We start from the raw sequence: 22,607 nt of genomic DNA on the forward strand, positions 1-22,607 counted from the left end.
CAGGTGACAGTGGAGTCGATGACAGGCTTGTTTTCAGCTAATGAATCGTGGCTGGCATTTAGACACAGACATCTCCGCTTCACCTCCCTAGCCCCTTTCTAGCCTTATACACATTAGAAGAAAAAAAAGACATCCCCTTGATTGATTAAATTGTGATTCGTACCGACACTGACAAATGACGGTAGGTATGGACAACTCAAGTGTGGTTTGTGTAGGATGTGGCATGTGGCGTATAATGAACTTGTCATCATTAGCTGTTTGGCTTTCGGACTTAGATTGAGTGGGCGTAATATGGATTGTCTCATATATATTCTCCAGTCTTTGGTTTCAATGTCAGGTAATGCCATTCTTTAATGGATCATTTTGGTTCATGTCTCTCTATTCTCATGATCAAGTCAATCAAAGTTCCTTTATTGTGTGTATCAGTCAGGCAATCAAATGTTCCCATACCATGCAAATATATATACTATTGCTTTTTGGCTGCAACCAAATATTAGACATAATTAGCTTGCAATTTTTTTCCAGATGGCTCTCCAAAACCATTTTAATCACAATTTAAGAATAAGTCAATGTGTCAGTTTTCACCGTGATATCATCAGCCATATAAAACCCAACCTGCATGAAGGACAAATAAAAAAGTAATGTGTTTGCATCAAATATGTATTTAAGTCCCATGGCCTGTAGCAGTGCAAAGATGGGCGGGCACTGCAGTTTTGACGACTTCCAAAGTACTGCCCTATTTTTGCTAGGTTCTCTGAATCCCACAGGCATGCACCATGTAAGAGGCAAATGGCTTAACCTCTCTGACCATGTCCCTTGCTGCCACCCTTTTGAAATGCTCCTAGTGCGCATCCAATTACTGTCTCATCATCTTTCTTTTTGCTGAATTGATAGACTTTATCATACGGAGCCACAAGGGAAATATTGTTATGGTTTTGTGTCATGGAAATGCTTCCATTACACCACTTGCTGATTTTAGATGAAAGATCTTGCACTAAATCAATCAAGGCCTTGTGACTGAGCCCCAACTGGTTCCTCTGCACTCGATGACTTGCCAGTATGTTCTATATTTAACTACCTCACAGGCTGGTTGGACTTCAGCTGACCTTACTGCATTTTTTTGTGGCTAGAGGATTCAGGATCTGACTGACTCAGTATGTAGGTTGCACACTCTCTCTGATGGGTTTATTTAGTGATACACAATGTCCAATGATAGTGGAAAAAGCACCTACCACCTGTGCTCTAAGACCGGATTGCCATTCATGGCATTTTTGGGAAAAGCTCTATCTTAGGTATCCAAGTTTTTTTTTCTTTCATATCTGAAGTAGAAAGATGGTGAAATCCAGGTCCCTACCAAGCAGCAAATTCACATTTTAAACTAATTCGATTGATATCAAAATCATGTTCTGCGGGAAACCAGTTGCAATATTTTTTAGATTAAAAAAAGAGAGGGAAAAAGAAGAACTGCCAGATTCCATTTGAAATTATTCGTCACACACGTCATGGATACATAACATGATCTAATTGTATCCAAAATGTGAAAGAATCCATTTAATCAGCACACTCTTTTTACTGCTGTGTGACATGTGCAGATTGATCAGGTCGGTTTTCTTTTATGGCCAGTAGTTGCTTACAGTAGAAGTCAAATATATTCAAATTAGAATACAAGAATCTCTAAAACTAGCTTTGTAACTCCTCAGTCCACTCTTAAATGCACCACCAACAGCATTATTAGTGTGGCGGACATTATATGGTTGCTTGGAAAGAAGAAAAAGTTGAATGCAACGGTGCACTCAGCATAGGATCTTTCGACTGTTGAAATAACCATCATTTTGGGAGCGGTGTTAATGCCATGCCTTGGTTCCGCTGCCACTTTTGAAATAGCAATCTTGTCATGTACTGAAAGACCCAGTATATTCCGATTTGATTGAGAGTACTTAAAAGAAATGAAGCAGCTTGAAGCCGTGAAGTAGTACAATCACTGTGTGTCCTCATCATATTTAAATGACTCAGTGTCAATGTAAAACAAGTCCTCTCTACGTACAGGATGTCATATGGAAGGTTTTGAATTACTCCTACTTGAATTTTTTTTTAGCACATTACGTTCTGTGGAACTGACCTTACTTAGCCCTCTGACAATGACCTGGACCACAGTCATGCTTAAGAGTTCTGTGCATCTGCCAGGGGGCATAATATTCCCACGAGGACACTGAAGACAAAATCAACCGCAAAGGCATGATGCATTACCAAAAATACAAGTCTGTTCTAAGAAGAAGGAAGGACTATGCACAGCACGTGCAGTTCAAAGACACTAAATTAATCTGATGGTGATCTGGTCTGCCACTTCATGTGCAGTTAGGTGATGAATCCTTCAGTTAACCTGGCATTTGGCATGTTCTTGTCTCATTCATTTCACCCCAGGAGATAGAATAGAAGCCATAACAAGACAATAATGATAGAAATGGCTGGAAGGAAACAATGGAGAGTTTCTCTCTTAATGCCGGCTCAATCTGTTCTATGTTTACCTTGTCGCACTGGCATTATTTTAGTTAGAATTGTCTGTCATGCCGGAATTCTCAATGAGCGCAAAGTTTTGTTTATACTTGCAGTCGTAATGAGGATATTTTAGCCACGTGCACAATGTGTAAGCAAAAAGAAATTGATTCAGAAGTTGAGACAACTGGAGTAATTGTCCTGATTTTTAGTCTGGGGAATTAAGAAATTCGTCTTTTGTAATATTAATATTCTCTATTGAAAATAATAGTACAGGAATACCAAGAATTGATTAGCTGATAGAAAACAATGGTGCAAATGCGGGTATGTGGAATGATTTGTGTACATTTGTGTACATCGTAGTTACTAGATCATGAAATTTGTTTTAGGACTTTTCTGTTTCTTAAAAGTGATTTGCCTGCCATTAACAAATAATATTCAGATAGAATATTTTATATTGAGGTTTATCAGATATGATTTTGTGACCATCTCCCTTGACATAACTTTCTGTTATGGATGTGTTTTAAAAGTGAATCTATGATAATGCAAGTTATTTTGGAGCAGGACGGGACATCTGTACTCAAATTCACTATCAAATTGGAGGCAAGGTTAACATCCTCCAAGATGAACATAACTTCTATTTGAGGGCACAACTTGTGATACTCACAAGTGTGCGTGTCTCAGTGTGTGTCTGTGTGTGTGTGTGTGTGTGTGTGTGTGTGTGAGGGACCCCTACCCTGACTTTGAACCAGACTAACAGCCAAGTGTGAATGTATACGTGTGTGTGTGTGTGTGTGTGTGTGTGTGTGTGTGGGTGTCTGTGTGGAAGGGTGTACATGTGCTTTTGTGTGTGTGCAAAAATTATAAGGGATACTCACATTTATTTATACAGTAATTTGATAGTTATCTCCTGAGAAACTGCAGTGTCACATTCTTCAAATGATAACTGAAGGTTACTAACCGAAGAGCCAAATACAGTAAAATAGTACACACATATGATATAAATATAGATGTGGCTCAAAGCTGTCACTTTTCCCAAAGCTGAAGTTCTATGACCATGAATTATACAGAAGGTATTGTTGAACTTATACTGGGTCTCAAGGATAAGTAGTACATTTTGGTGGCGACTTACCAATTTTTTGTTAGCCACTTTAAAGTCATTCTCCATTCATAGTTGGCACTTGTGTTGAGAAAAAAATGCTTAACGTCCCTTGACAAAACGAAATATTGAGCTTAGCATTTTTGACAGGTTGAAGTGAACTTTAGTATTGAGTGTCCACATGAATTTGAGTAGCATTTGATCGCTATTTTCCAATGTCAAGCCACATTAGTTTTTTTTCGCATTTAGCATTTAATACTGTCACCTCAAAACTATCGTCCCCTTGGAGTTAAATACAGTGAAGTGTGTGTCTTGTTCCTGACAAACTGGTAAAAAATAAATAAAAAAATCCACCGTCGAAGAAGCAAGTTTTGCCCCGAATTAATTGTATTTAATGATTGACGTGATTTCACCCATGGTTCTTAAATCTTCTACACTTTTGTAGCACATCACGCACACCTCATCCTTTCAATATTCCTCTTCTTTGTTTGGTGGTTTGCTTGGTAATGTTTCCGATGTAAAATGAGTTCCTTGGCTCAATAAACGTTAGGAACCAGTGGCTTATCCCATTAAGATGGACTAAGTGTAGTTGATTTCTTTACATATCTTCAAGGTCAGGTAAAACATGTTTTTACCAAGAAAGCACCCTTTGCCTGTAGTAGGGATTATGTGAATGGAGTGTCAAGAAAAGTACACTCTGAGCTTTATTGAAGTACATATTGTAACCCTCTGGTAGAAGACATAGCAGTGAGCATGTACCACCCCCATCCCAAAATAATTGTTTTTGGGAATGGTTCCTGAGTACTGTATCTAGTACTAGTATCTTTTCTGCTACCAATGCTGCTTGAATTTATGCAAAAGCTGGTATCACTTGTGAGGATTAACACTGCGATGAGTATGACTCTGACATTGAGATCTTTTAGATGGCATAGTTGCCCACTTAATTATAGTAGTACAATAATAATTGAGAGCGGTCTGAAAAAGCGAGTACAGTAGTACCTAACTACTGTATGGAAATTAGATACGAACAAATTAAGCATATGTTAATTATAGGGTAAAAACAGAAAAGATCATTTTGATTTCAAATAAATTGGCTTCATGTGAGGGTTTCATGCAGATCTGTGGAGCATTAAAGATAATGCACTTATTGCAAGTTATTTGACAATTACTGTATAGTACGGATTTTTAAAACATATTGTATAGATTAAAAGCCTTTTGTTTATGAACCCTTGCCAGCCTATTTGTCTGCAGTCAAATTTATGTTATTGCTGTGTCCAACAGAGCTCAATTATGTTGCTTTAGTGAAGCATCTTCAGTGCACCACCTCTTTCTGAATGAAGCTTCAATTACTATCATTTTCTATACTTCACCCTCTTCTACACCCTGAGGGTTTCTCACCGAATAACATTGGTGGGTTTATATTGCAACATTAATATGGGGATTGATGTCCTACTATTATTTAGTGATTTGTCGCTCTATGCGGTCCAGTGCATCAGGATAAGAAGATAAGGAGACTTAAAGGCTGGCTGACCAGAATGAGAGCAGTTACACAGTCCATTTGCTCCTGTGCTGATTAGCATGTCAACTGTAAAGGCGCAGCCAAGGAGCCCTTTATGGAAGGACCAAGGAAGCTTTTTATCATAATGACACTAAAACCTGGCTGTCTGATTTACTTTGAAGACAAGACCGCCTGTCTTGATGGTGCTCTACATTAGATTGGCATCTAAAGCAAGGCATCAGAGGGAGGTTTGTGCTTTGGGGAGAAAATTACCTTGAAGGTTACATACAGGAGTACTGTAGATCTTCTGGTCACATACATTAATCCCTATTATGCTATTTAAAATTCAACTCCATAAGCCTAAGAGTCCATTTACATGGATATGTTCTAACTGAATCAACGGAAAACGGCCCATTGCAGATTTGCATACACAAGGAGAATACAATTTCAATCTCTGTTTGAACGATTCTTCACTCCACATGAATACAATGTAATATTTATGCCAGGCGGTTGTGGGCTGTGCAATTTTACAACATGACCCCTGTATACAGATATCTTTGACAACATCCTCCTCAGCTCAGGTGGTCCGTGCAGACTACCCATATTGTTTTGCAATACTGAAGCTCCTGCAAAAATCAGCGGCACGTCTCACCACGCACCACATCACCCAATCCTCCCTCAATTGTCCCACCGGCGGCTATTCTCCCCATCCAGCAACGGCTTTCAAAGGTGGAAATTTGTCCACAAAGCGGTTCAAATCCATGGAAATTTAGTGAGTGGGGATGCTTTGGAGGGGGAAGCAGAGTGAGGAAGAGGAGAGGGAAATTCCTGGGAGATGAGGGTGTGTTAGTCCATACCACAAAGGAAAAGCCTAGCTAAGCAAGATTCGAGAGCTAGCCATGGTGGCTTCAGTAATTAATTCATTTCCTGAATCGTTTACCCTCACAGGGGGCATGGGGGTGCTGGAGCCTATCCCAGCAGACTTCGGGCACCAGGTGGGGGACACTCAGAATTGGTGGCCAGCCTATCACAGGGCACTAGGAGACGGACAACTATTCAAGCTCACACTCTTACTTATGGCCAATTTAGAGTGCCAATTATTAATGTATTCATTACAATTTTCAGGCAGTTTTAAGATTTCTTTGAGAACAACCATGTTGGAATTCTAAACATTCCCCCTGTTTAGTGTTTGAAAATTGTTCTACTTATTGTTTGAAAGGTGTAAGGAAGGCATTTATGTCAAATTTGAGAAGCCCTTACCTCCAGGTTATATGGAGAAAAATCATGCTGCCGAAAAAAGTTGACAGAGGGAAACTAATTGGATATGCAGTACGATAGCTCAGTTTCCCAGAGCTCACTGTTATTTTTTTTATATCATATTCTGAATTCAATCAAAAATTCCTCTTTTCAAACCACCATTGCACACAAGTCATTTTGTAATAGCAATTAATCATGAGAATTGTTAAAGTTTGAACAAAATTACCTTTGAAAAAAATACGGACTCAGACGTTGTGTCAAAAATAATTTGGATGGTGCAAAATATCAGATAGTAACTGTTCACTCATTGATTTAAAAGATGTTTTAAATAAAAGCATATCTTGAAGCATATCGTTTTTTCCTCAAATCTGCAAGTGTCAAGACAAGATTGCATTAATTCTCTTTTTGCCTTTAACTCTTCTATACATGGACGGATGTCTTATTGATGGATGAGGGGGCTTTTCAGCTTTAAGTGCTAAAGCTGTCATGACAAAGGTGAAATAGAATCTTCCCTTTTCTGCCCCTTCGGCAGGCGAACAGTCATAGACGTGGTGTCATCAACATTCACACGGCACAGACGTGGTGCACCTCCGTGAATACCAATATTTACCTGTATGCTGATTCATTTTAAGTAGTAATATTTCCCCAACAATAGTAACAGCAGATTTAATAGTACAACATTAGACTTCTTTATCACTTTTAAGTAACCTGTGTTATACTACTAGTGAATCTACCTCTCTCAAATATAGCTTCTTTTCCTCCTGTCTTTAAATGTGTGGTGAATTATTTATAATATGGAGAGAAATGAAGATTGAGAAGCCCTTTCAAGTGAAGGGAAATAGTCACTCTCCTTGTGGCATGCCATGCAGTTAGACTATTGATCATATATCTTTAAATCAAATATCTTCTATGAGTTATCCTCAAGCTCTGGTTTTCACTTAATGTGCATATATTTTCTCTTCCTCTCCTGCCATCATTCCTGGGATGCATAATGGAACACATTGCATAAAGCACTATTTCCATTCACAGTCACTGCTCCAAGAATAAACATATATGCTTAGATGTTCACTATTCTTCTCTTGTGCAATTGGTTCCACCCCTCTGCAAATCATGCGCATATGAACATGAAACAGACTCATCCAGCATTTATGTGCTGATGAAGAATATTCCAGTTTATTAGGAGTGGGGGTTTATTCTAAATACATTCTGTGGGAAGATATAGGCCATGCCTTTGTAGCAGTGTTGCTGATGGATGCAGCAGCAGAAGGTTAGGTCTTGCCAGGATTTGCAGTTCACTAAACACCCTGTCATAAGGCCTCACTGCAGGCAGGCACTACTTTATCCAAGTGAGAGGATATAATCAAGTTGAACACACATAATATATTTAGTACTTTTGTCTCTATCGTAGCTAAAGCAAACCACTGCAGCCTGACATTGTTCAAGTAACAAGAAGACTGAGATCTTAAGGTCACTTTTCTCATGTATTTGAAACAAAGTTGTTTTACATTTCTCGTTAACTGCAATGTCACCTCAATTCGTTCCCTTCAAACTTTAAGAATCATAAATTATGAAAAAAATGAGGATTTTTTTTCTCTTTAGTTCCTTGTGCTTTATAAAGACGGAAAATTGGAGCACTTTACTGGCAAGTTTTTCAGCGTTATGAATTCCAGTATGTTCCTTCAATTTAAGAATTGGATAACAATACAAGTGAGTCAACCTTTTGTGAGACAAAATGTAATAGAAGGTCCCTTCAAGTCCATTTAGCTGTGTTGATTGCATTTATTTGACTTATGGCTAATATGAAGAGGATTAAAAAAAAGAAGAAAATGTGTTGAAACCACGATTTTCTCTTTTAGTTACTGCTCTCTATTCTGTAGCTGCCATGTAGGCCTTTAGGGATTTCCCTTCTTCCTAAACCAGGAGCACCTCGGGGCCTTGTCCCGTGCAGCAAACAGGTTGAGTGTCTAACCTGTCTAATACTCCAGTCTCTGGCCTCACTCCACCTTTGCTGAGCCAGCATGCTCATTAGGCTCTTCGACCAGTCAACCTCAATGGGAGACTGTCCAAGCGTCTGCCTGCCTCTGAGAATTTTCAGCTTGGCTGCACCAGCAGACTGGGTGAGATATTTATTCTAGCCAAATGTCTGTATGCCTCCACAGGCGAGGGAGTTTATGTGAAGGAAAAGTCATAAAAAGCCACTGCCTACACATTAATTGTTGTTTATTTTCTTAACACATGCACTCTAGAGCATGTGCCCTATGAGCCATATTAACTTCCGACATCTTACAATGTCAACAGTAAGTGGCATTAAAATTCACATTTGACCTTGTGTGAGGAATATTGTTTTGAGCAAATTACCATTTATTTATTCATAGCAAGACATCACATACACACTCACCACAATACCATATCAACATTAGATTAGTGGTTAGAATGAGGTTTTCTCTTGATGGATTTTATTTTGAAATAAGTAGTTGTGTAAAACAACAAGCGTATGACCTCACTCATCTCAATATCCATCCATTCTCAATGCCAATTACCCTCAGTAGGTTTTCAGTGTGCTTTGAGCCTATCCCAGCCAACATCAGGCATGAGTCTGCACTCAGTCAGATGGTGACTTAACGGGAATTGATCCCATACTGCCTGCACCAATGCCAGGGGAACATAACACTACTTCATCAGTGCCTCTGATTCCAAGGATGACTCTAGCAATAAAACTGAAATTCGCAACATCAGGCGAGATTTTCTCATCTCATCAGGATATCATTCAGACTGTTATAGTGATATTGACAAAAATGGGTCAAATTGTGCCTTGTTTTTTTTGCCACATGCTGAATTTCTTAGAAGGCCTAGGTGCCACTAGCGTTATAAATTAGCAGATGTAAGTCCTGTCTCAAATACTTTCTTAAGGACGGAGAGGCAAAATAAGATTGGTTTCCAGTAGAAGTGTTTTCACTTGGAACATCGGTATTTGGCTCCCAGCTTTATTTCTAGACTTGGCTCACCAGCCCATTTTCTTGTTCCTCTTTCTGTCTCTCCATCCACACACTCACTGACTTACTGTGGCAAGAACAGCTGCCTCCTTTTTTGGCTCCTATTATAGAGTGACTAGTGCTATTCTACTTGTTCCTAATGCATAATTGAAGTGCCTTTGAGTTTCTAGGCTGAGTGAATAGTCCTGTTGGGATGGCAAAGATCTAACATGAGAATAGGTCACCAGTATTGCTTCTTCTGCCATTGCCATAGGTTCATTGTGTGAACCTCAATTGGAAGCTGCATTCAAGTGTTAGAGAGTCTGCCTGTGTCCGCCTAGACATCCGTGATAGCTGAGGACAGGCAGAAAATGGCTTGGTCGTCTTTAATTCTTCCTGCTCCAATGGATTTCTGGTCACACTGCTATAGACAGGACCTTCAGCTCGTTTAAGGAGGAGGAGAAAGGGAGGCGGGCTCTTTAATGTGCATAGCTGCATCAGCAAATATCATTCAAATAGAGTCATACTGCCCACGTAAGGCGATCAACCAGGACTTCTATACATTGCCCCCCTTCACCCCATCTGGTCTTAACTGGGATAGGCTACAGCGCCTCCCACAACCCTTGTGAGGATAAGCTGTTCAGAAAATGAATGAATGAATGAATGAATGAATATTCATAGAAAGCAGCATGTTTTGTGAATCTGTCAGTACTCCAGTGGTTGAATAAAACTTTAACCAGGCTGATCTAGATTTTTTTTTTTAATCCAACACCCTGCCTCAGTCTCTTTGAATTCAGGGTGTGTTTATTCCAAGGCTGAAAACAGTTTCCTTAAGCAGAGTGTGAATAATTTAATTGTTATACAGTTTACATTGGCTTTACATTATTCACAGAGGAATGACTGGAATGCTATTTGCAAGCCAGGGTAGTCTGTGATGAGGATCTTTTTAATTTCAATCAAAAGATGCATTTATTGCCTACCTGTGCATACCAATATTAGATTTTGGATAATTGGGAACCTTGACATAAGCATGTTTTTCTAATGTGATATTGTCTATAAATGAAGATTAGACAGACACATATGTGTGATACCCTTTCTAATGAAACACCAAATAGGATGAATTGTGAAAACTAACTGATTTGAACTATTTAAAAATATTCATTCATCCAGTTTATATTTATTTTCTGGGGAGCGTATCCTCATGAAAACTACAGGGTGATTTGAAACAGCCTATTTGAAAGAGTTTTCATGGTCGAAATGTTTGCAATCAATATACAGGACAAACAAACAATTGTTTGATTGTGAAGCCGTCCCTCAATGATCATTGTTGAATCTGAAGAAAAAGCCTTCTCCCTGAATCAGAGCACAGCTTTAAATTGAGTTTCTACAGGCATGGACAGACTTAAGTACTCCCTGTCGAGAGTGGACTCTTTAAACGAGCCATTTTCTTTCAAAGAATGCTTCAAAGAAAATCCCTTGGTCTAGTAGGGTAGACATTATTAACAGCTTGTCTTGTAGGCTTCATCTTTTTCCCCAAGTCTTTTTAATGATAACATTTTCACTTTACAGACTTGGTGTTATCTGGAATGTGTTTATTGATATCAAACCAGAAACTGTTGACACAGATTCATGTGCACACCCTGCAGGACTTCAAAAACCTAATTCCGAGCAGGGTATGCTTCTTCTGGGCATTGCCTTAGACATCATCTGTAATTTGACAAAAGCTGTCATTCCTTTTGACAGGGCATCGTCAGTGAGTGACTATTCAGAGCGGGGAAAAGGTCAACAGCCTTGAAGTTACACATAAACATGAATGTCCACCAAACCTCGAGAGATATATGTTGAGTCTTTTGCTGGAGAGCGGTAGGCCTCTTAACTGCAGGGACTGATTATCCTTGCCGGTGCGCACTTAGATGAAGAGTCCACCTCAATTTTCTTTCTCCTTCACTCTTTTCCTTTGTCTTCTACTGTGCTTCCTTTTCATCTATTTCACCGGCTTCAATCTTGACCCCTTGACCTCATCTTTCCCTCTTACGAGTTTATGCTGCAAACAGTTCCTTGCCTCAAACTTGTAACAAGACCCAAAACAGTACAATCCCATTTATCTCATTGGAAAGTCTCAGCTCATGCCCTTTCTTTTCCTAAATTCATATTATGCAAATAGATTTGGTCTCCATTTTGGCATTTGAAAAATTGGCAAACACTTGGAGAAAGGTCACACAACTCAGTCAAATAAAATCATCTCAAGATATTCGAGGCTTTTGGGGGAAAAATAGAAAGACAAATATCTGCAAAACTGCATTATATGGTTTAACTGAAATTTATTTTCAGAGCTTTAACGGAATTTGTGTTAATAATATACAAGTTGAGGTGCCCACGTCTATTAGGATCCGACAGCCATTTTTTGACCTCCATGAAAAAATTCAACTATCTACGATGCACGATTTGGACAAACATATTGTGAGAATCTTAACATATCCATCCCCAAACCACACTTTATGAGCAGTATCGATGAATATTTAATGTAAAAAAAAAGGCATGTATAATAATATAAACATATTCTATCATGTTAATTTTGTTTTCGACCGTGAGTGAACCTTAGCCAATCAGAGTTTAAATCTAAGAAAGCATTAAGCAGACAAGTCAGGCCAGTAAATTAAATATTCTTGGAAACTTCAAATATATTTCTGCAATATAAAAAACAAAACAAAAAACATGTAACTTTCCCAGACTGGACATTTACTGTCTTTATCAGTATGACTGCCTGCTGTTGCCCCAGTCTGTTTTTATAGTTGGATTTAAAATGGTTGTTTTTGTAAAAGTAAACCATCAACCAAAACGATATGCCACTATGTGCAGCAGCATTGGCTATTCTGTAGTATAGAGGCTTTATCAATCCTTGTCTAAAAATGTTCAACAATTGAAAGAAGATAAAGAGCTCAGAAGAATGTCTCAAACTGAATCCCTGACCAACACATCAAGGTCAGATAACCTATGAGATCAGAGCTTACACTAAAGAGATCCGTAATAGTGTTGGCACCGAGGTCTGTTGACATTGCGCTGTTGTTGCTGTTGTAGTAGCAGAAGTAGCAAAACAAGGGGGATTAGACAGATTGAGTGGGGGCAGGATAGTTTGGCAGTCACTTAAGAGGGCGACACACTTGGACAAGCTCCCCTCGCTGGTATTAAACACACTTAAGTGATGGCACTGCATCCCTGCCCACCTGGACTTCTAAAGATCCTTTTGCTTACCTTGCTTGGCTGTAAATCCATTCCATCTCTAGCCCTTTAACCACCTATTCTTCCCTCGTGGCCCTCAAACCTGCAGCATCCATATCAGATTAGAATAGATCAACTTTATTCATCCTGTATTCGGGAAATTCACTGTCGCAGTAGCAAGAAGGTGAGAACACAGACACAGGAAAAGACATTGTAGACATAAATAAATAGGTTATAAATAAGTACATACATAAATACATACATACACACACACATGCGGTGAGCATTGCAGTGCATAATGTCAGAGGTGGTGTTAACGTTCAGACATTTCTTTTGTTAAAGAGCCTGACAGCTGATGGAAGGAAGGATGTGCGGAAACGCTCCTTCCTGCAATGAGGGTGCAGCAGTCTATGGCTGAAAGAGCTTCGGAGGGACTCCATAAAGTCATGCATGGGGGGAGGTGCTGTTCATGATGGAAATCATCCTGGGCAGCATCTCCCTCTCTCCCACCTCCTCCACAAAGTCTAGAGAACAATCCAGAACAGAGCTGGCTCTCCGGTTTCTTTCCCTCTCTGTGTCCCACATTGTTGTAAAAGGTCCTCAGCAGTGTCTTTCGCACTCCAAAGGACCGCAGTCCCCTCAGGAGATAGAGGCGGTTCTGGCTCCTCTTGTACAGGCCATCTATGTTTGTGGACCAGTCCAGTTTGTTGTTGAGTCGAACACTGAGATACTTAAAATTCTTCTCGATATAATCTCACTTCATCAGGATTTCCAGAAGCACTTGGGTTTACGAGTGGCAGGGTGTAGTATTTGACCTGAAATTCAAACTGATTTCTTAAAGGATTTCCCTCAAACAATTGAGATTTTGTGCAGTCATGAATCATTATCAATTTCATCCTGGCTGTCTGCCAACAGTCCATTCACAATGTATGCCACATCCTTGAAAGCACTGCTCTATACCGTGTCAGGTCCAATCACCAAATCAAGCCCTATGCAAAACGATGTAGCCCGGAAGCTCAAGTAGAGAGAGTTTCAATTAGTTTTCAGTTGAGACTTGAGCCTTAAGCAAAAATTGCCGCATCAGCGAGTGAAGAAGATGCAGCAATTAGTCGGCTCTGCGTTTTACACACGACTCAGCCAAGGGTTTTATGTACAGCATATAACAGTAGTAGGACCAGCAAGACTCTCCTACTGGCCTTGTTTGAATTATTTATAATTATAGATTTAGTATATGTATAGCATTAATTAATTAATCATTTGTTTTGAAAGTTCCAAGGAAAGGAGAGATCACATTTTTCATTGTATTCTTTATTGTTGTTTTTCATCAACCTTGCATTCTCCAAATGAATCTGCACACTTGGAATATTGGTTAAGCAAATCCCCTTTTTTTACTGTATATGGTTCTGTGTTGTAGATACAGAACATTTACTTGTGTACATAATTTTCATTTGACATGTGCCTTCTAAATCATTCCATCAGTCCATTGAGTGACGGCGTATTATTCCAAATATTTGATTAAGTACATAGAAGGTCCCCTTTATATTGCTGACAGACTTTAAAGTGTGCCAGAGCTGTGTCGCAAAAATGAAAATGGAAAGGATGCGTGAAACGAGATCAAGGAAAGGCAGTGGCGTCTTGATTTATTGTGGCACCTTCCTATTTTACCTCGTTTTAGATTTTAGTTTTATTCATTTTGAAATGGCCCTCAGTATTTCACTCTATTTGGTGCAGACAAAAAAAATATGCCACCACTTTATTTCTATGTTGTATTTCACAATGGTGGGGATATGTTTGAATAGTTGTTCCTCTGATAGATGGTGCTGCTAGATCAGTAGGGGGAGGGCGGGACATTCCACCCTGTCAATCAGAAGTGTTTTCTTAAATCTTTTCCACAGTGGACTTGACAAACAGTGTGGTGTCTGGCATATTAAAAAGAAAGACACCCTTCTAAGTGGATTTTAAATCAGCTACTTGTAAAATGTGGATGTTTTGAAGTTGGATTTGACTCGCGATGGTGCTACTGTAATTTCATGTCTGTTTGCTCTTGGTTTTAATGGGATCATTTTAAATGTGTCAAATTGGTACAAACCATTTCCAATGTGTAGTTCTAATCCCTTTCAGCTTTTATTTGTTTAGTTTGCATGTAATTAAGAAAACCTCTGGGAATTTTAACCAGTGTTCCATGTCATTGTTTGAGAAGAGCAAATGATGAAAACTCCAGGAGAATTTCGAAGTGATGATCGCTGTCTCACCTTGTCTTCTCTTGTCTCGCAGTTATGTGGCTGTGGGCTGCTCGGCGTGGGCATCTGGCTCTTTGTGTCTCAGGGCAGCTTCGCCACCTTCTCGCCCTCCTTCCCTTCACTGTCAGCAGCCAACATGGTCATCGCCATCGGCGCTATCGTCATGGTAACGGGCTTCCTTGGTTGCCTGGGTGCCATCAAAGAGAACAAGTGCCTGCTTCTGAGTGTGAGTTTTTAATTGGCACTTGTACGTTACCTTTGTAGTCGTGTTGTACTCCAGTTAGACACCTTTAAAACTACATTAGTGTTTCATAGCCCATTTTGAGCTATGGCATGTGTCACATTTTAGAACTACAGCAAAGAAATGTCGCAGAAATAATTTAATAATCATCATGTTTTAATTCATCCTCAAATATACTTTATTTACTCACATATAAGCCACATTTGGACTGTAAACTGCTGAGGTCAAAACGGGGTGTCAAAGTATGAGTTTATAGTAATAAAATTATGTTTATTGTGCAAGGAGTAATATGAGTAATTATCTAATGATAGCACAAGACTGATTTACTTATCTCTAATATTTTCTTAAACACAAAGCTATGATTCTGTATGCTAAATGAAAACTTCCATCTGATCCCCAACCCAGTGTTCCAAAATTGTAAAAAGGAAAATTGCCTAATTTCTTTCAGCACACTGCATATAACATTCCGTTTGACTGTAGTTGCGATAAATTGGAGTAACACACGATGCAATATTGTTATGATAACCTCCTACGGATTAGGATTAACATGATTTATTAACTGGAATAAATCTAGATATCTATGTAAATGCATTCATTCATCCTCCGTACCACGCATCCTGGCAAGGGTTGCTGGAGAACTATCACAGATGACTTCGGGCAAAAGGCAGACTACATCCTACACTGGCTATGTAAATGCAGTAGTGAAAATGAGCTGCTTGACTTTAAACTTTAGAGCACTTGAAGAACACACAGCCTTTAAATAGATGTTATCAAACATTCCTTATTCACATAAACTGTACTTTAAATCATCATAATTCATGTTTTACATGCACATTTACTTATACAAATATGTTTACATATAACATTAACCTATGTTATATGCCCTTTTTTTAAGCAGTAAGTCAATAAGTTCTATTTTTGATAATTTTGTTATCGGTTCCAGTTGAATTACTGCGATGCACTATTCTGTATCATTTGTAACCAACCGTTTCTTCTTCTTTCTCAACACACTGATACTCAATATTGGTGTAAAATTGTTTGCATTTGGCTGGAATTTTGTTTTGTATTTCCTTTTTTATACCAAGGTGTTGATAAATATGTTGCTTTGTTTCAAAAAAGGAGAAAAAATAGTTGAGCTCGTAAATAGTGTTTTCTACACTTTGATGAACGTACAATTCAATATATTAAGTCAGTGAATTCTACTGCACTTAAAACAGTCCATTTCAGTTTGTTTTTTTTACCTTTTTTTGTTTAATTTGCCATCTAAAAACCTTTCTCTCCCTTTTGTCTGACAGTTTTTCATCGTCCTGCTGATAATTCTTCTGACAGAACTGATTTTACTCATCTTGTTCTTTGTGTACTCAGATAAGGTAGGTTCATTTGGTTTTTGAATGAAATAAACTCTCTCATATTTTCCTTTGGCTGCTTCTGTCAGTCAAAATGTGACCTCTCTCACAGGGGCAGAGAAAACTTAACAAATAAAATATGGCCTTGAATATATTCTACATGTCCATATTCTAAAAAAAGGTAGCCTGCTGTCAAAGGTTAGAACCTAACATGCAGAGTAATCCTCACCAGTTGGCGCAGTACAAGTGGCCCATTGCACTTTTCCCATGACCCTTTGTTGAGTTCAACTTAAGCGGGTGTACAACAGATGACAATATTTAAAAATAGAGACATTATTAACATCATTTTGAAATCTGGAGCCCTTTCTCAATCAAATAGCCCCATAAATAAAGCATAATGTGGGCAACACCTACATAACAAGAAATGCCGAATACTAGGTTTAGCTATCAAGGAAAAAAAATCAATCAACATTCTATTGATCTTCTGTGGCACATATCCTCACGAGGCTTGCAAGAGTTCTATCTAAGCACCTACGGGCAGTTGTAGAATTAACTACTTGTAGACTAACATACAAATCAGGTTAGTTTGCAAAAAGCCATCAATACAAAGATCCTATCTTCTGGTGAACGTTCTGTTGTCTGATGAGCAAAAGTGGAGCTGTCTGGAGCCCACAGGAGGAAAACTTGAACACTATACTACAGATGAAGTGTAAAAGTAGCATCATCATGTTGAGAAGTTGATTTACTTCAGCACGAACTGGAGCTCTTCATAAAATAGACAGCATCATGAAGAAATAACATCATATGCAGATATTAAGACACTATCACAATGCTAGAAAGCTAAAACATGACACCAAATGGGTCTTCCAAGTCAAACATGACCCAAAGTATACTGCTGAAATAGTTCAAATGTGACTTGAGAATAACAGAATCCATGTCTGGGAGTGGCCATCATAACATCAAAAATGTTTGTTATGTTCAAGGCAAAAACCGTTTCAAAAATGAATGCATTCACTCATATTGGTATCAAAACAGTTTGTTTCTATCCTGATATAAACCATTATTGCAGGTAGCACATTTAAGTATGAATGCAATGGATTATTAACTTTATTTTTCTGTTAACCATATATTTTGCATCAGTGTTGGTCATCCTGTATTATTTCGTGATAGAAAGGATGAGTGGTATGGAAAATGAATGAAACATATCTGGAATCATCACTGACCATATTCTGATCTGAATTTAGAGAGTAATATTGTTTTTTTGCAGTGTTAGTTCAATTCTGGCTTCTACAATGTCTAGGTGTGTGTTTAAATGTACACATCATTGCCAGTAATTGACTCTCATCTCACTGCGCTGACATTATTGGAAGCAATTGACAACATATATAGAATGTATTTGGCAATATCCTGTGAGTTTACAGTCTCTGAGTCCTATGATTTAGAGGCTCGTAATATAATAGCACGACGAAAACATGTACATGCAGAAGAGGAAAGAGTACACCGCAGCTGTCTAGTTTCAGTCACAATTTACAGCATCCCCTCAAATGGTTGACAGAAATATAAAATATATATGTAAAAGTTGCACAAATATTCAAACTCCATCTTTTAGCAATGACAAAGTGATGTATATAAAACATTTTTGCACGACACACTTTAATTTGGTATATGTAAATATTGTTTGACAATTTAGCTCAGGCCCTGCAGGACCTAGTCCCAGTTAATTCTTATGAGAGGTGTTTATTCAGACTTGGTCTTCCAAGCAGATAAAGGAATTCATTTAGCAGCAAATCCATCTTTAGATTTGGATCAGGTCTCCAAGCACACCCGCCAGCAGAAAATAGGCCTGCTGCCTTATCTTGCTAAAATTATTAGATGAACTAATGGGATGTGGTTGGGGAATCCTCACCTTGAGGCCTCCCAGAAAACTTAAATAATCTTCCTCGATCCACGCAGAGTAAAGTAGAAGTTTGAGTTCATTCATCTGTCATCTGTACCACATATCCTCACAAGGATTGCTACAGCCTATCCCAGCCCACATCGGGCGAAATGCAGACTACACCATAGACTAGTTGCCAGTCAGCCTTAGGGCACAGAGAGAAGGACGACCATTCACACTCACAATACCGCCACCACTGGGAATGGAGCCCGTGGCTGCCTACACCAAAATCAGGCATGTGAACCGCTACACCATCAGGTGGCAAGTTTGAATTGGTCACTTAGTATAATGTACTAATGCAATATCTCATGTGATGCGGAATGACTCGTTTATATCACAGAAAGGCAACCTTAATTGATCACTATTTCAATAGATCACTACTGTATTTTATTTAAATAAAAAACATCTTTAGAAAGTAGGGTATATAAATATGGGGATGTTGTCTTAGTCTGTCGTTGTGCAGCTCTGAATATGTGATTTAAGAATAAGGCTATGCAAAGACAGTGTCCATTCATTGGCTTTCTTCCATGGAGTGGATTCTGGCATGCTGTGTGTTGGTCCCCTCATCCTCTACTACAGGCTGTGATCTGAAGAATCATTAATCCTCTTCTGGTACTAGCCCTAATCACAAGGCATTTATTAACAAGCCTGGAATACATCCCACCACTACTTGATATCTGCCTTTGGACTGAGAAATGACTTGATTGTTTAGGTTTCACTTTCACTAGTTCTTTTAAAGAGTTGAAAGTGTTACAATTCTCTGCAAAACCATCATCGTCTCCATGTTTCATCACACACACATCAATGGTCATAGTTGAATTAAGATTGGACTGTAAAATTTCAAAGAGCACTGGTGGACTTTCGGCTTATCCCCTCATGGGTCGCGGCGTTCAAAACGTAGAATCAACCGTTAGGTTTGGCGCACATTTTACGCTGGATGCCCTTGCTGACACAACTTACAGATGCAGGAATAACATTTCAAAGATTAAACTCATTGATAGCTCCTACCAATTCAAATGGAATGAATGTACATCCGCGCCAATGCCAGTCAATGATTTAAAAAAAAATGTGATTTTGAAAATACAAAAATACCTCCCCATACTGTTAACGTCTAATCCATTTGAAATAGGATGGCTAGCATTGAATGATAATTTCAGTCTTCGAAATGGTATTATGACAAAGCTACAATGTACGTGCAATTTACAAATAGTTTTCATAATTTAGGCTGCTCTGTATCATCTATCACAGTCCACAGCACCCAATTAGTAAAGGGTAGATAAAGGTCTTGGAAATGACTTTGCCATATGTAATTTACCTCCGTTGCCTAATGTTCTTCGCCAGTTGCCTCAAATGCCATATAGAATCTGTACTATAATAATGTCAGATACTGCAGCCAGCTACCAGCTGACTGCAGCAGATGGCCGGGCCGCAAACCAGATTATTGCCATCCGTCTTTAACGCAGTGACCTCATTGTTTCTCCGTCAACCCAACATGCCAAACCAAACAGCGGTAAAGGTTTATTAGCTCACAATGTGAAAACCAAACCTGGCAAAAACATAAGCGGAGAAGCAGAGCATGTAACTATGGCAGGTATATAGGGCGGAAAGAAAAGAAAAAAACAAACCGACAGCATTGCTGGAGGGGAGCCGTGCGGAGGGGAAAATGTTTGGACTCAGGAGAAAAGTAGGCGAGTTGTTTAAGACGTGAAAGACTGGCGCAGTAACAGACAATGTCATTAAGGAGCTCTATTGCCATTCAGGAGAGCACGCCACTTTAAAAGGGTTCGGGAAGTTTGTCCATTCATCCATAAGGCACTATAATTTAACACTTTAATTTGAGGGGCAAAAAAATGAATCACACAGGATGTACTGTTGTTGGTTATTAGTGAGATGGGATCTATTAAAGCTCATATTAGCGAAAGGTGGACTAGACTTTAAAATGGTTGTCATTTTACAAAGAGAGCAGTCATATAAAAGTAGTCATGCAAAGAGGCCCATCAAAGTGTAACAGCAGATGTGGCAGTAGCCTATTTTTTTTATTTATTTTAAGACAGAACCCCATGACAGCAGGATAATCATGCACATCAACACTGAATGGCTTATTTCCTAGCATGTTTTCCAAAAGGTTAATGGAAACGAGCCATGAGTGTTAGTTAAAATAGAGAGTGAATATAAGGATTTCTCATTTAAAAATATAACTTTTCATGATTCTTAAGGGGACAAATTGAGAAAAAAACAGACTCTACCTACGTCAGCATGGAATCTTTTGAGTCACTTATTGAAGGATGATCGCATCACACAACAAATGTGTTGGCATACAATCTTCAATTTATCATCGTGGTTTATTATTTCAGCCCAAATAGAGGGCGACTAGGGCTTTTTCTTTCCTTCTATTGAACATTCTTGCCAAAGGCAATTCAGGCCATCCTTCGGACGCATCCAAGGGAATTCAATATCCTCTTTAATTGTGTGTTGTTAGGGACCTTTGCCTCTCATGCTCTTTCACTCCGTATTATTTATCACACTGTGAAATAGTTATCTCAACTCGCCTAGACAATATCTATAGTACACTGTGAGGGGAATGATGTCAGTAGAAGCAATTTGACACAAAATGATTAAGTGCAACCATAACTGGTCTGCTACATGGAAGGCATGGTTGCAATACTTTAGAAAGATCATAGAGTGCACTTGGACAATTCAACTTTCATAATTAAATATTTCAATTGTTCAAAACAAGGGTGTGTGTGTGTGTGTGTATGTGTATGTGTATGTGTGTGTGTGTGTATGTATGTGTATGTATGTGTGTGTATGTATGTGTGTGTATGTATGTGTATGTTGTGTGTGTATGTATATATATATATATATATATATATGTACATATGTTATTTCAAATGAATTGAGACAACATGTATTAAAAGAGTAATTTTTAATTTACTTATTTGACTATTTAGGGACCCTGTTAAAAGGTGTAAAATGGTTAAGTCTACCTACAGAGACCACTGAACACTGGCGCTATTTTGACATTAGTCAGCCAACGACAACTATACTGTAGCACCTGGAATAAAAGTGTCAAATTTCCCTTGTAGTTTTCTCAAGTTGTGAACCTGTGAGCTAGTGATGCCAAAACATCAGAGCGAGCTGACATGCATGAGAAGGACAACACAGAAAATACATTGTTGAACCAATAACCTGCAGAACACATGCAACCCGATTCCCCACCATTAAATGTTTGCTGTACACTCTGTCCTAACCCCAAGGTGTTATCTTGTGAAAAACAACTTAAAACTTAAAGGAACATTTGAAATCGGAACGTGGAAAAATATTAATTCACAGAACCGGCAGATAGTCAGAGTGCAATAAAGTAAGTAATAAATAGGTATACTAAAGACAATTTTGGGTTTTCTAACATTTGTTGTCAACATCAACATATTTTAGAAACAGCTGGAGCAGCACCCGTCTGTCTAAAAGTGGTTTTAAACATTAATAATAACCCCACCATGTCGCCTCTTTTTTTTTTAATGCTCACGCCTTTCATGCACTCACATGCAAAGGGGCTCCTGAGAATGGGAGTGTACAAGACCCAGAATTTGGTGTTATGGCCATGATGCACATCATGCTTCACATCTGAAAATATTACTGTTTTCATGCGTTTCATGGTATGTTCTATAAGTGGGCGTAGTCTAAATTAGCTGTGCAGCATCCTAGTTAATGATTAAACAGTAAGAAAATGTGTGAACTCACTGATGGTCCCTGTGTACCTGTTCCCTAGGTGAGACCCTAATACTGACAGCAGGGAGTCTCATGAATAATGAATGGTTTTGAATCAAATTAAAATGGAATCCACACGCTGCAGAGACATCTTTAGGTCCCACACCAACATTTCCAAGTGGAGGTCCACGCTCACCGAATAGCAAACAAGCTCAGCTTTCCTGAAACAAAAATGTATAGACCAGAGGTTTTTAGCCCGGTTTCGATCGAACCCCTGGGGTTCGGTGAGTCAGTTTCAGGTGTTTTGTGGAGCCTCTGTCAGTAGAGGTCAAAAAACATTGACTCATCATATCTATTCACAATAACATGGCCCGCTTTACCATCACTGGCTGCAGATGATCACATGACATAGGGTTCGGTGAATGCACATATGAAACTGGTGGGGTTCAGTAGCTCCAAAAGGTTAAGAACCACTGTTATAGACGTATGGTTTGGGTTTTTTTATGACCATTGATGGCCATAGACAGATCAATTTAGACTGGGAATGTGGTCAAGGACTAATCTCTGCCAGCCTCACATAATCAAAACAGATTCAACG

At 38.8% G+C, this 22,607-nt stretch overlaps 1 protein-coding gene across 1 annotated transcript in view; it reads left to right on the top strand.

Moving 5' to 3' along the window:
- LOC144190583 (tetraspanin-9-like) overlaps positions 1-22,607 on the top strand; it is a 55,612-nt gene that overhangs the window by 26,241 nt on the left and 6,764 nt on the right. Inside the window, exons 2-3 of the mRNA XM_077710848.1 lie at positions 14,813-15,004; positions 16,315-16,389. Of these exons, the coding sequence (XP_077566974.1) occupies positions 14,813-15,004; positions 16,315-16,389 (267 nt within the window). The remainder of the gene's footprint in view (positions 1-14,812; positions 15,005-16,314; positions 16,390-22,607) is intronic.

Source organism: Stigmatopora nigra, chromosome 2, assembly GCF_051989575.1.
Source record: "Stigmatopora nigra isolate UIUO_SnigA chromosome 2, RoL_Snig_1.1, whole genome shotgun sequence".
Taxonomy (NCBI): Eukaryota; Metazoa; Chordata; class Actinopteri; order Syngnathiformes; family Syngnathidae; genus Stigmatopora; species Stigmatopora nigra.